The sequence below is a fragment of the Trichechus manatus genome, unplaced genomic scaffold, assembly GCF_000243295.1.
Source record: "Trichechus manatus latirostris isolate Lorelei unplaced genomic scaffold, TriManLat1.0 scaffold00261, whole genome shotgun sequence".
Classification (NCBI taxonomy): domain Eukaryota; kingdom Metazoa; phylum Chordata; class Mammalia; order Sirenia; family Trichechidae; genus Trichechus; species Trichechus manatus.
In genome coordinates, this window is record NW_004444197.1 from 162,685 (window position 1) to 175,632 (window position 12,948).

Sequence of the window (12,948 nt, forward strand, 5' to 3'; positions counted from 1 at the left end):
TCTGGTCCCTTTGGTCATTTCTGCCTTTCTACCCACTTAACTGAAAGGTTGTCCATACTCAGCCACCCAAATAATGCCCTTGGTATGGGTTAAAGCAATGGTTTTGTCTCCTCCCATCCCCCTTCGTATCTGAAGCAACCTTTTAGTAAGTGATGTCCCGTTCTGCAGGGTGTGGACTCCTGTGGGAAGTGAACAACCACTTCCAGCTTTACGGGGGAGTCCCAGATTAAGTTTTGGGGCAAGTATGGTGGGCGTGCAGTTTGGGGAGTGCACCACCTCGGCGGAACGCAGAACGTAGCCAGTTGCTGCTCCGGGGCGAGTATTTGCAGGTCTTCCTTACTCTGTCTCTAAAATATACGGGGTTTTGGATCTAGCCCGGAGGTCACAAAATTGGGGAGAATGCAGGTAAAATCTTACTGAATTTACTGCTAGGCAACAAGGGCCGAAAGGGCCCCTATTTCGGCGACCCAGAAGAGCTATTTTCGGGGCCAGGAGATGAAGCAAGTGCGTGCTCTGGGGGAGGGGTGCGCTGCCAATCCGTCAGCGCGGCTTCAGCCCTCCGCGGCCAGGATGCCCTGGACCGGTCTCTGCATGTCCGCACCAGCCCCACCGCCCAATCCTGCGGAGGCGAATTGCGCCTCGCTTTGAGATGCTTCCGCTTTGAGATGCTTCCGGCAGGGGCTGCGAGAACGCGCAGCGCGACCTCCTCACAACGCTTGGTGGGGGAGGGGCGGCGGGCGCAGCAGCAGTCGGCCAGCCATGGAGCAGGGCTTAGGGGGCGGAGGGACCGCGACAAAATCGCGACAAGGTATCTGCAGCCCCCCCGGTGGTTGCTGGTTGTACTGTCTCCCGCGTCTCGGCATCATACACCTTCGGCGTCTCTACTCGGCAGCGCACTCGGCCCATCCCAGCCTGCACGCAGCCAGGTACGGACGGGGCCTTGACCCGGGCCGGGGGTAGCTGGGCTCGTTAACTGCCCTTCCGTTTTCCCTCTAGATCCCCTCTGATCGCCACATCATGTCCCTCCGCTTCCTCCGCCGCCTCCTCCTCGTAGCCCTGCTGCTCGTGATTGTCTGGATCCTCTTTGGGCCCTCAGGCCTCGGGGAGGAGCTGCTGAGCCTCTCACTCCCCTCTTTACTTTCTGCGCCCGCCTCGCCAGGGCCGCCCATGGCCTTGCCCCGCCTCCTGATCCCCAATGTGGAAGCGTGCCGCGGGCCCGGCGCCCCTCCTTTCCTGCTTATCCTGGTGTGCACCGCCCCCGAGAATCTGCACCAAAGGAACACCATCCGGGCCTCGTGGGGCGGGCTGCACGAGGCCAGGGGGCTAAGGGTGCAGACCCTCTTCCTGCTGGGGGAGCCCGTCCGGCCACAGCCTACCTGGGGCGAACAAGGGAACGGCCTGGCGTGGGAGGCTGCGGCCCAAGGAGACATCTTGCAGGCGGCCTTTCAGGATTCTTACCGCAACCTCACCCTCAAAACCCTCAGCGGGCTGAACTGGGCCAACAAGCACTGTCCTATGGCCCGCTACATCCTCAAGACGGATGATGATGTGTATGTTAACGTCCCCGAACTGGTCTCAGAGCTGGTCCGGCGAGGGGGCCGTTCGGAGCAATGGGAAAGGGGCACGGAGCCACAGAGCGCAGTTGCGGTTGGAGATAAGGAGCAGGAACAAGGGGGCCGGGTTTTGGGGAGCGAGCCTGTGCCTCTCCTGTACCTAGGCCGCATGCACTGGCGGGTATACCCATCTAGGACACCAGGGGGTCGGCACCAGGTGTCTGAACAGCAGTGGCCTATGGCCTGGGGCCCCTTTCCACCCTATGCCTCAGGCACAGGGTATGTGCTATCAGCTTCTGCTGTGCAGCTCATCCTGAGGGTGGCCAGTCAGGTTCCCCTTCTGCCACTGGAGGATGTCTTTGTGGGGGTGAGTGCCCGCCGAGGAGGCCTCACCCTGACCCACTGTGTCAAGCTGGCTGGTGCCACCCACTACCCCCTGGACCGGTGCTGTTATGGAAAATTCCTGCTGACATCCCACAGATTGGACCCCAGGAAGATGCAACAGGCCTGGAAACTGGTGGACAGCCCTGATGGAGAAAGGACTGCACCCTTCTGCTCCTGGCTCCAAGGAGTCCTGGGCATCCTGCGGTGTCGGATAATAGCCTGGCTTGACAGCTGAGTGTGTCTGGGGCCACAGGAGAGGGGCTGAGGGGGTAGAGCACCCCCAGGACCTTCTCTCCCAGGCCTGACACAAGGGCCCTCGCTGGCTGCAGCAGATCCATTTCCTCATGCCAATTCCTCTGTCTGACACTGCAGACCAAGAGATATAGGAGAAACCCAGGGGCCTGGCCTGCTAGCCCCAAAGATGGCCATCAGGAATAGCAAAAAATGCAGTTCTCTCTAGTCAGGGCAGGCGAGGGGCACGAGCTCAATAAACTTTTGTCTCTGCCTCTTGAGTGTAGTGTTTTCTTCACCAGAACTCCCAGAACACCCACTGGGAAGTCCCAGAGGCTACCAGGTCCTGCTGGATAGGAAGGACACCTCCAGGGATGTGGGAGAGGGGGACGAGCCTTTCTGAGGTTCTTTAAGAATGCTCTTAAAAGGCAGGGCTAAGACCACAGCAACCACACAGTGTGGGGCAGCAGGGAGAGCCAGTATACCATGACCCCTCTGATCCTAGATAGCCCCACTCCAGGGAAGGGGAAGGAGAACAAGGGCACAGGATAATCCAGACACACTATTCCAAAAAATCACCTTCCTCTTTAATACCAACCCACCCCAGGAGGCAGCTGGCTACCCAGTTGGAAAAGGGGCACACTGCTGCCCCCTCTTCATTCCAGGGAACAAGGTCATTTCCCCATAGACGACTTGGGAAGAGTCTGTTGTTCCAAGCCACCCTGGTGCCAGGATCAGCGCACAAATCTGTCAAGGGCAGATGGCCGGGTCCCTGTGGGCTTGGTCTTCTTCTCTTGGTCATGCTGCTGCTGCTCTAGGCTCTGCCGGACCTTGTCCTGAAAGGGCACACAGGGACACGGTGAAAAGTAGCAAGGCCAGAGACACAAGCAAGGAGCAGGAGGGTGCAGCCTGGGGGCAGGCTTGGCCCACCCTACCAATGTTCGCACCCTGTGCTCCTTGTCCATGACCTTCCTCTTCCTCTTTACCAGGCTGGCCGTGGAGCTGCGGCCCTTCTGCTTCGGCTTTGGCTGGAAGGGAGCCTTGGCCTCAGGGTCGTAGCCCTGAGAAAGGGGACAAGAGTGAAATCTCTAATAGCCTCAGGGGCAGGGCACTGTGGCAGCACTTGCCTGCTGTGCTGCACTTCCGGGGACAGGCCCATGGTAGGCAGAGGACGTGGGGGTGAGGAAGGCTGGGCACTCAGAGTGGTGTGTTTGGGGGTGGGCATGCAGGGGCTTGCTCCGCACCAGCCTCTCTATCCGCTCCTTCTTTTCCTGTTCCAAAGTGACAACATCGACCTCCGCCAGGGCCCGTGGGTCCAGACAAATGAGCTCTGCAGGTACCTGGGGATGTCACGGGGGACAAAAAATGGGTATGGAGTCACAGGAAGATGGTACCAAGGAGGAGCAGAAGCCAGGAAGGGTGCTGAATCCCACTCTTCCTAAGACCCCCTGGCGTGACAGCAATGGGGTGCTTACCCTAGCCCCAGCCCCAAACAACACGTAGGTACATCCTCACCTTCTCCAGCAGGGCCTTCACCTCCCACTCCTGGCGCTGCTTCCGGCTCCTGTATGGGTTATTCTCCAGGCCATCAAAGTTGGGCTCAGCAGCCCCTGAAAGGAGGGAGGAGCACAGAACCAATAGGAAGAACCTAGTCCGCCAGCTCCAGCCCAACCAACCCCTCACTCTCTGCTATCCCAGGTCCACCCAAACTTCATCCACAGTTCATTAACTTCGTGCCCCATTCCCTGACCCACTCACCAGGAACCAGCATGCTGGTGATGCCCCCGTTGTGCCCCACCCCCAGCACGTCTTCGAAGGGGCAGAACTGAAGGCCGTGCACGTGGCCTGAGAGCCGGTGGGTGAGGTAGGGCTGCTCCAGAGAGGGTGGGCTGCCCTTGCCCTGCCCTGCCCATATGTTGACCACATCGCCCATTCCTGCAGCCAGCAGTCCCCGCTGGGAGAAGGCCAGGTGCCCCGCTCCCTGGGGCAGGGTCCGAGCACTCAGAGGCTGGAACATCCCTCGAAGGTCAAAGATCTTCAGCTGGTGGTCCAGGCCAGAAGTGGCCATGTACCTAGGGGGAAAAGAGAAATCAACTAGTCTGTCAGTACGGGTTTACTGAGCAGTCCCGTGACCAACCCCAAACTCACAGAAAACACAGCCTCTGTCCTCTGGGCATTGAGTCTGGTTGGGGAGAAAGACTAATCACCACCACCACCATCACGCTAAACGCTCCACAGACATCCTCTCAGTTAAGCCTCACACAACTGGGCACTTTTTTTAATTTCCCTTTCACAGAAAAGAAAAATGAAGCTCAGAGAAGGGAAGTCAGGGTTAGTGAGTAGGAGAGCTGGAATTCTGGTCAAACTTGTTTCTTTAGTGTCTCCTCTCTTCTTTCCCTAACACTACACTGCCCTCTTGAGACAAGTGAAACAAGTGGAGAACCCACATGACAATCTGTGCCTGAATGTGGTGTTTCACTGCACAGACCAGGCAGCAGAGCAGCTCAGCAAACGGAAAGATCAACTGAAGTAGTCAGGGAGGGCTTCATGGGAAAGGTGAAATGTGAGCCATTCTAAGCAATTCTTAAGAAAACATAAAGGTAGAGCAGGTACAAATGAATTAACGTCAGAGTGTAGGCACTAAAATGGAAGTAGAGGTTTGTTTTCAGGATTGGTGGGAAATATGGTCAGGAAAATTGGTAAGAGATGAATTGTAGAGACTCTTTTTAGTCCAACTGAGGACTCATTGCTCACTATCCCAACGTTACCCTCTGGCAATGACAAAGCACAGGTTAAAGACTGCATGAACTTGAGAAAACTCACTCAGAAACGAAGTAATGTGCCAGAGGGCCCCACCTTTTCTCTTTCCTTTCCCTGGAAGCGGGGAGGGCAAAGTTGGCGACCAAATCCCCTTGAGAAATCTTGCACAGCCTAAGTTGTTTACTTTCAGAAGTTGGAATTTCTGTCTGTGTTCAAGTTGTTCCTGAAAGAGGGAGGCTAAAGGGGAAACCAGCCAAGCCAGGGGATGCATGTTCACCGAGGGGCCAAGGACTTCTCTTTCTTGCCCTGGCTGTGAACGCAGTAGGAGAACACTTAAGAGATCCTATAAGCAAACACTCTCACTGTGACAGAGCCAGATACAGGCCCTGATGGATACTTCTTTTGACAAGACAATCAGGGACCCAAGTCCACCAGAGGGAAAGGCCACCAGTTCAAACCAGGAGTGACAGAGGGCTCCTGGGATACAGTCACACCCTTCGGTGAACCAACAACTCAGGAGCATGTGCTGGCTGCTCTCCCCCATATGCCCACCTACGAGATTCCCCAGAAAATACCAGTCTGGCGGCCAAAGCTGAGTGTAGGCCACACCACTGTGCTACATTTGCAAGAAGTGGTTTAGCTTTGAAAATCCAATCCAATCCAATTCTAATGCAAGCCTCCAGAAAGCCACTTGAGGAAGATGGTAAAGCTCATCTCTGGAGCCCTTATGGCTTGTCTGAGGAGTTCCTGAGGAGGACATTATCAGCAGGAATGGCTGTAAAATCAAGGACCAGGGCTCTTGAGCATCAAAGTGCTGACCAATCCAGGACTCAGTGAACTGATTACGCCCTAATCACAGGAGCAGCTGAACCAGACAGGCCAGGGAGGGCAAGCTACAGCTTAGGCCCAGTGACCCACAGAAGGCAGAAAGCCTCAGGGCAGGCCTCCCCACCCTCCTAGAGCCAGGCTGGCACAGATATGAAGTAGAAATGGCAATAACCAAACCACCGGTCCACAAAGATACAAGTCTGGAAGGCCAAGGGAGTCCAAGCATCCAGAAGGCTTTCGTAAGTTGGTGACCACAGGGCTTTACTTACGCATCTGCTTCTTATTTTCTTTAAAATAGTTTTAAAATAGAGTTACATAGTTTACACTTAATGTAGAAGATTCCTGAACAGAAGTGTGAAAGGAGGAAAGCAGCCTGTAGGGAAGATCAATCTGACAACAGCACTCAGGATGCCCCAGAGGGAGAAGAACTGGAGATAGGAAACTGTGAAAATCGCTCATGCCCATACAATACAGCAAGGATGGAGGGAAACAGACTAGGGAAGAGCCCTGAGGAAAAGCAGTCAGGACTTCGAAGGTGGTTGTGAACAGTAAAGAAGCAATCCCGCCAATTCAAGTATCAAGCACCTGGGGACCCAGCAAACACTCAATACTTGATGCTTTTGATTCCTGCTATTGCTAATGGCTGAAGAACATGGAGGCTGTGTAGCTAACTCAAGGAGTCAAAGGAAAAGCCAGATTCTGGATGACAGGGAAATGCTGGAGAAAGCGAGCAGGCAAGGAGGAACTTTGCAAGTGGAACAACCCATCTAGCGAAGGACACATTAACTCTGGGGTTATCTAAGACGAATAAGTGGAAACTAAATGCATCCCCTGGCCAGTCATTCCCCTAGCCCCACCCACTCACTGCCAAGGAGTCAATTCCGAATCAGAGAGCCCCCATAGGGTTTCCAAGGCTGTAAATCTCTCCAGAAGCAAACTGTCACATCTTTCTCCAGCAGAGCCACTGGTGGTTTCAAACTGCCAGTGTTTTTGGTTAGCAGTCAGTCGCTTTAACCACTGTGCCACCAGGGCTCCTTTCGCCCAGGAGTCCGTAAACTACAGCCTGCCACTAATTTTTACAAATAAAGTTTAACAGGAACAGCACACCAGAGCTGATTAATCCTTATTATCCCTGAAACCTCAGCACAGACCCAGCACACAGCAGGTGCCCAGAAGGTGCCTAATGAAATTAACTCAATTAGAGGAAAACACACTGAAACTTGAATGAGGAAAAAAAAAAAAAAAAAACACTAAAAAAGCTAGAAAAAATGTAAATACTCTCTAACCAAAAGGAGAAATCCAAAGCAGACACTCCCCCCACCCCCACCCCTCACATCACAGCCAGGACTTAAAAAGTGCAATCGTCTTTAACGATGATGACGATGAAAGCAGGGCTTCCTACTTGCTAGACACCATGCTAAACTCTCTATATGCCTTAGCTCACTTAATGTCTACAACAGCTTTATGAGCTAGACCAGGGGTTTGGAAACTAAGGCCCATGGGCCAAATCTGTCTAATTTTGCACAGCCCACATGCAAAATAGTTTTTACGTTTTTAAATGGTTAAAAGAAATCAAAAGAATAGTATTTCAAGCTGTGAAAATTACATGAAGTTCAAATTCCGACGGTCACAAATAAGTTTTATTGACACACAGCGAGGCTCATTTGTTTAGTCTGTGGCATGGTTCAGTGTTTGTAACAGAGACCATATATGGTCTCTCACTGCTTTCCACTGCTGCTCGGGGCACCTACAAGTCGCAGTGACACAGTTATAACCTGACAGCAATTGTAATGCCTCACATACCACCCATCTTATCACCTATCTGTGTAAAAAGATGTTTCCGAAGATGAAATACGTAAAATCTCTGCAGATCAGCATTATCAGATGAACATCTACAAGCGAGTTTGATGATCTGGAATACTAACTTTGAACCTTAATTAAGCAAAATGTTATCCTCAAATAGAGAATCCAATTTTTCTCATTAGTAAACCTGTATTATGCAACAGTGTACTCAATTATCACTGTGTTCTGAGTTTAATCACTAAAAAAAAAATAGTGATAATTTGTTTTCTCTCTTGCTAATTAAGTAGCTACAATAAGGTTCTTGGTTTCGCCTCATGGCCTTCAAAACCCAAAATATTTACTATCTGGTCCTTTATAGAAAAAGTTTGCTGACCCTTGAGCTAGACACTCAGATCCCCATTCTGGGGGTAAGCAGATTACAACAGACAGGGGCTAAATAATATGCCCACAGTAACATAGCTGATAAGTGGCAACAAAAGGATTTAAACCCAGGCAGGCAGGCTGCATGTGCTCCTAAAGGTACATTAACTTCATACTTTTCTGCCCAGCTGTTACCCCCAATACCTCATCCCCAAACAAGTGACTTACGTGCCTGTAGAATCTACTGCCACAGCCCGGACCCCACCACGGTGACAGAGAATCTTAGCCAGAGGCTCTTTCACAGCTGGACTCCATAAAGACACAGTACCTGAAAGTCACAGGAGAAGAGCTAAAGTTACAGATGGGATGCTGAGATAACTAAACCTGGGAAAGATGGAAACCCAAGACCAAAACGTAACAAAAGAGGGGGGTAAAGGGCAATTTTTAGGGCCACGTGAAGTACAAATATAAAAGAAAAGCAGGTCAGGATTGTCAAAGAGTCACAACTAATGCAGAGACTGACCATTGCTGTGTCCGAGATGGATGACGGCATTGTAAGGGTTTTGAGTCATGACATCAAGGCGTCCAGCCCGAGCATTTAGAGCTGTCACAATCTTCCCCACTGACACATCCAGGTAGGTCAGGAACCCAGTCTCTGACTGAGAGAATGAAAATGACTGACTCCTGATTGTCCTCCATCCTCCCTACACTGGGGTCCCAGAGGAAAAGCAGCCTTCCCAAGGGCAGCCACCCAGTCCCTGTGCTCCATAGCCACTCACAGCTGTGGCCAGGAGGAAGTGGAAGGGCAGGAACTCAAGCCGCGTGATGCGATCACAGCGGCGGATGCAGTGGAGTTCGATGCCTTGGTTGTCATAGATGTGAAGCCATCGGTTCTGAGCGACAGAAAGCAATGCCTCTGAGTGCAGAAACCTGGATATTCAATGGGAAAGGGATCACAGGCTGTCATTCAATCAAGGATGGGCTGTCTTGGCCCCAATGACTGCTGACTAGAAAGCCACTGACCGGATGTCCCGCACAGCTTCTATGACGTTGATCTCGCACATCAGCTTTTTTGTCACCCAGTCAAGGGCAGCAACATGACCCCGACGCCCTCCAAAAGCCAAGTGTCTATTGGAAATTAGGGACAGACAGAGTGTCAATGCAAGAGAACACGCTGACTCAGCCAGTTCGAGGTCTGCCCCATGCCAGCCCCTCTTCTCCACGTGAGTGGAGAGATGTTACTGGAGATGCTCACTCCTACATCCAGTCAAATCACAGTCCCCTTCCCTCATCAACAGCCCAAACATATTACTGGAATTCAACTTTACCTCCCAGTTCGAGAGTAATTCAGCCTGTAGGGCCCAAACTGCCGTAGATTCAAGTCAAAGTGCTGAGAAGAGGAAGAGTAAAAACAATCAAGAAAGAATAGGCTCCCTTCAGCAACTCCCTCTTCTAGTCCCCACTTCCCTCTATCCTGCACTACCAATAGATCCGCTGGCCCATGCCCCACTCTCAGGCTCACCTTGGCTGCACTGGCAATGTCCACAGCCTCCACGATGTCAGCCTGACGTATCTTTGCTGTGTCCTCCCCATCGTCCCCTTCCAAAAACCTGCAAGAGAGAGTTAGGACTGCAGTAAAGCTTCCTAATATAGCAACACAAAAATGAGAAAGGGGAGCCCCACAAAGAAGGGGCCAGAGAAGCCCAGATTAGGGTCCACTCACCCAGGTTCTTCAGCAAGCAGCAGCTCAGAACGAGCAGCTCTGACACTGGTTTCTTCTTCCTCAGCATCAGCCACTTCAAGTCTGCTTCGGGTTTTGGACTTAGAATGTAACAGCTATAACAGTATTGGCGGGAAGAGGACATGGAAAGAACCAGAGAATATATAGAGTGACAGGAAAGCAACCTGGCCCAGCCTCTATCCAACTCACCCACACACCCTCTGCCTCCAATCCCTCCCCACTTGTCGACTTGCCCTCACCTTTTTGGATTTGTCAATGCGACGGAACTTCAGGGCCGCCTCCACAGGGACTGGGGCGGGGCCTGGGAATGGGTCCTGGGCCTGGGGCAGGGAGAACGCGATTAGCAGACAAGCTCGGGCTGACCCAAACTCTCTCACCCTCAAAGCAAAAGGCACCCTGCCCCACCACCCCATCACGACCCAGTCTTACTCCAGACAAGGTCCGCTGGGGCACCAAATTTCTCCGTTCTCCGGACTTTCTCGGAACCTGGGGCTTCTTGGAGATTCTAGACTTCTTTTGGATATGAGTGTTCTTTGGTCTTCGGGGACGGAGCTCCTGCTTCCTCTTCTTGCTACGAGAGGGTCCTGGGGAGGCTCCGGCAGCGGTCGGAGAGGTCTCTTCTTCCTCCCAGTATCGCCGAGGTTTCTAGCGGCAGATCAGTGACTTTGATACTCCGCTACCCATGACCCCCACCCCCAGGACTCCGCAGCTAAAAACTTCCCTTTCCTCCCCAGAGAGGCCTCTACCTTCCTCTTGGACTGAAGTTTGTTCTTCTTATGCGGGACATCCCCACCCGGCTTGGGGGCAGTCTCCATCAAGCCCACCAGTTGATGATCCATGTGCCAACTCCTCTCAGCGGTCCCACAGTCAGCTTAGGAACACCCGGAAGTCCTCTTATCCTCACCCAATCAGCGCCGTTCCAGGTCTGAAGTCTTCCAGGCACCATCTTGAGTGAGGGTAAGCTCTCCTTTGATGGGCGGGGTACTCCTTGGCTATGAAGTGGAAGCAACTGGACCGCAATGGTATAGGTGGTCCTTGGCACTGCCATCCCGAACGGCGGCTCTTGCTCTAGTAATAATGTCATCGTGGATGAAAAAAAGGCAAATCCTGGGACTGAATAACGGTGAAGTTTCTTTTTCTTAGTTTTCCGATTTTGCTTAAAACCTTCTCAGTCCAGTCTTTTCAGCAGAACGCCACTCATTAAATATGTCAGAACCACATTTCCCGGCATGTCTCGGCAGCGTCCGGCGCCGTCTTTTCCCAGCATTCCTTGTTTGCTTCCGGGGTTAGTAATTCTGAAGGGAGGCCGTGAGTAGAGCAGGGTTTCTGTTGAGGAGGTAGGGGTCTCGTTTCGCTGTCCCCTGTGGGGCCGGGTTAGAGTTCATATCCGCAACGGCGAGAGGCTGCGGTGTCCTGAAGGGCGGCTTCTAAAGAGTACTGTCTGTTCCACCGGCCAAGCCAGGAAGGGAAGCTCGGGTATCTTCTGGAGTGTCAGACCCAACGCCCCTCTCCCGCTCCTCGCAGGTTTTCGCCCCCGCCATGGCTGAGCTGATCCAGAAAAAGCTACAGGGAGAAGTGGAGAAATATCAACAGCTACAGAAGGGTAAGGGAGCAGGATCGATGTGGCCTCATCCCAATCGCCACACTCACCCACAATCTAAAGCAATGATCAAGAAAGATTTTCTGCCCCACCCCGCGCGCCTGTGTGCAGCCCCATCCCAACCTCAATACTTCCCCCCACCCATCGACCTGTCCTTGTCTACTTCTTCAGTTCCATTCTCCTGACTAGGATTGTGGGGGTCGGGTGGCACATTTGATGTCTCTAATGACGCCTTTCCTCCCGCTTCTCAGACTTGAGTAAGTCCATGTCAGGGCGGCAGAAGCTCGAGGCACAACTAACAGAAAATAATATCGTGAAGGAGGTGAGGGACTGGGATTTGTGGGGCAAGGAGTGACTGGGATTTGTGTGACGATGATTCTGATCGTGTATGTCCCTCCCCTTTCTCAGGAACTGGCCCTACTGGATGGGTCCAACGTGGTCTTCAAACTTCTGGGTCCTGTGCTGGTCAAACAGGAGCTGGGGGAGGCTCGGGCCACAGTGGGGAAGAGGCTGGACTATATAACAGCTGAAATGTGAGTCTGTACCACCACCCTGTGATGCAGCTGATGCTGTTGGAGTAGAGTTGTGGAGGAACCACTGTAGAGCAGCTCTGCATAGTGGCTCCCAATTGTCCAGTCCTCCACTCCTTCCTTCCCTTTTAACCCCGTCCCCTCCCTGCCCCAGATCTCAACTTTGCCACCTATCTTTCTTGTTTTCAGTCTTTTCAATAGTAAGCCTCACTAATTTCTCCTTTTCTGCTGCTTTGTCTTCGTGTGTCTCCTCAGTAAGCGATACGAATCCCAGCTCCGGGACCTGGAGAGGCAGTCAGAGCGACAGAGGGAGACCCTTGCTCAGCTGCAGCAGGAGTTCCAGCGGGCCCAAGCAGCAAAGGCAGGGGCTCCTGGCAAGGCCTGACCCTGTGGTGGGGGGAAGGGGAGGGGAGGGAATGAGGCAGCTCTAGGGTCTATACTGTAGCTAATAAAATGTGAAAACACCTGGCTCGGTTTTCTGACCAGCCACTCTGTCATGTTTCTCTCCACCTATTCCCCCGGCCCCTTCCACCTTACATGCCACTTATATTAATCCTTGAGGCCCATATTCTTACAAGTGGAGTCTCTCTTGGCAGGGAAATCTTTCCTTGTTTCTTGAAACCGAAATATAAAAGGTTTCAAACTTGTTTCTTACTTGCATTTACAGCCCTTAACATTACCTTACCTTGGTTGGCGTGACCAACCAAGGAAATATGGGCAGGGCATTTACAATGCAGTATATCATTAGAAATATCAGTTTAGTTGAAGAATCATAATTCTCTAACTTGAGACCCCAGAATGAAATGTGGTTACCATTCTTATTATGAATACTTGTCATCCTTCCAATAGGTGTGGTCTCTCTCTGTTATTTTTAGTCTGTCTTTTTAAAATTTGTGTGTAGCTTAAACTGATTTAAAATCCCAACATAATGCTTTATGGTGTCATAAGTTCTCTAAGTCCGTGTGTTGCCCACAAAATTGTTCTTCCATCTCTGTCCTAAAATTGTTTCCTAGAAATTTCAGCCAGAGGATTTCTTCATACCGATCTTCTCTGCGAAAACAGAAAAATTTAATAGCAGTAATAAAAGGACCAGGACACAGAGGTTGCTGAGGAGAAATGAACTGCTCTGAGGGAACCATTTTCACTAGCACCTCTTCA

General features: G+C 52.0%; 3 protein-coding genes across 7 annotated transcripts; 2 read left to right on the forward strand and 1 right to left on the reverse strand.

Annotated features, from left to right (window-relative positions):
* Positions 1-711: 711 nt before the first annotated feature.
* Positions 712-2,541, forward strand: B3GALT4 (beta-1,3-galactosyltransferase 4). The gene has a single exon (XM_004389847.2). It carries the CDS (start codon positions 1,018-1,020, stop codon positions 2,170-2,172), a length of 1,155 nt encoding a protein of 384 aa, XP_004389904.1. The 5' UTR covers positions 712-1,017; the 3' UTR covers positions 2,173-2,541.
* A 107-nt stretch (positions 2,542-2,648) lies between these two features.
* Positions 2,649-10,647, reverse strand: WDR46 (WD repeat domain 46). 2 transcript variants are annotated; one of them, XM_023724785.1, is made up of 15 exons: positions 10,407-10,540; positions 10,090-10,305; positions 9,900-9,980; positions 9,643-9,755; positions 9,442-9,529; positions 9,248-9,309; positions 8,943-9,047; positions 8,699-8,849; positions 8,443-8,578; positions 8,148-8,247; positions 3,927-4,240; positions 3,684-3,778; positions 3,413-3,508; positions 3,104-3,229; positions 2,649-3,004 (listed from the first exon to the last, which is right to left on the reverse strand). In XM_023724785.1, the coding sequence occupies exons 1-15, from the start codon at positions 10,497-10,499 to the stop codon at positions 2,903-2,905; spliced, it is 1,878 nt and encodes a 625-aa protein (XP_023580553.1). In that variant the 5' UTR covers positions 10,500-10,540; the 3' UTR covers positions 2,649-2,902. The 2 variants fall into 2 exon arrangements, with proteins under 2 accessions (XP_023580553.1, XP_004389861.1); XM_004389804.2 differs by having other exon boundaries at positions 2,734-3,004; positions 3,116-3,229; positions 10,407-10,647.
* PFDN6 (prefoldin subunit 6) lies at positions 10,493-12,258 on the forward strand. 4 transcript variants are annotated; one of them, XM_023724789.1, is made up of 5 exons: positions 10,493-10,617; positions 11,185-11,263; positions 11,512-11,582; positions 11,669-11,793; positions 12,046-12,254. In XM_023724789.1, exons 2-5 carry the CDS (start codon positions 11,200-11,202, stop codon positions 12,173-12,175), a joined length of 390 nt encoding a protein of 129 aa, XP_023580557.1. In that variant the 5' UTR covers positions 10,493-10,617; positions 11,185-11,199; the 3' UTR covers positions 12,176-12,254. The 4 variants fall into 4 exon arrangements, with proteins under 4 accessions (XP_023580557.1, XP_023580556.1, XP_023580555.1 ...); XM_023724788.1 differs by lacking the exon at positions 10,493-10,617 and adding an exon at positions 10,655-10,783; XM_023724787.1 differs by lacking the exon at positions 10,493-10,617 and adding an exon at positions 10,819-10,997.
* Positions 12,259-12,948: the final 690 nt, after the last annotated feature.

Coding starts and splice junctions, on each gene's coding strand:
- B3GALT4 (XM_004389847.2), top strand. CDS start 1,018: ATGTCCCTCCGCTTCCTCCGCCGCCTCCTCCTCGTAGCCCTGCTGCTC.
- WDR46 (XM_023724785.1), bottom strand. CDS start 10,499: ATGGATCATCAACTGGTGGGCTTGATGGAGACTGCCCCCAAGCCGGGT. Junction 8,248..8,442: donor CCATCTCGGACACAGCAATG/GTCAGTCTCTGC, acceptor TGTGACTTTCAG/GTACTGTGTCTTTATGGAGT. Junction 3,005..3,103: donor AGCACAGGGTGCGAACATTG/GTAGGGTGGGCC, acceptor GTGCCCTTTCAG/GACAAGGTCCGGCAGAGCCT.
- PFDN6 (XM_023724789.1), top strand. CDS start 11,200: ATGGCTGAGCTGATCCAGAAAAAGCTACAGGGAGAAGTGGAGAAATAT. Junction 11,264..11,511: donor ATATCAACAGCTACAGAAGG/GTAAGGGAGCAG, acceptor CCCGCTTCTCAG/ACTTGAGTAAGTCCATGTCA. Junction 11,583..11,668: donor AAAATAATATCGTGAAGGAG/GTGAGGGACTGG, acceptor CCCCTTTCTCAG/GAACTGGCCCTACTGGATGG.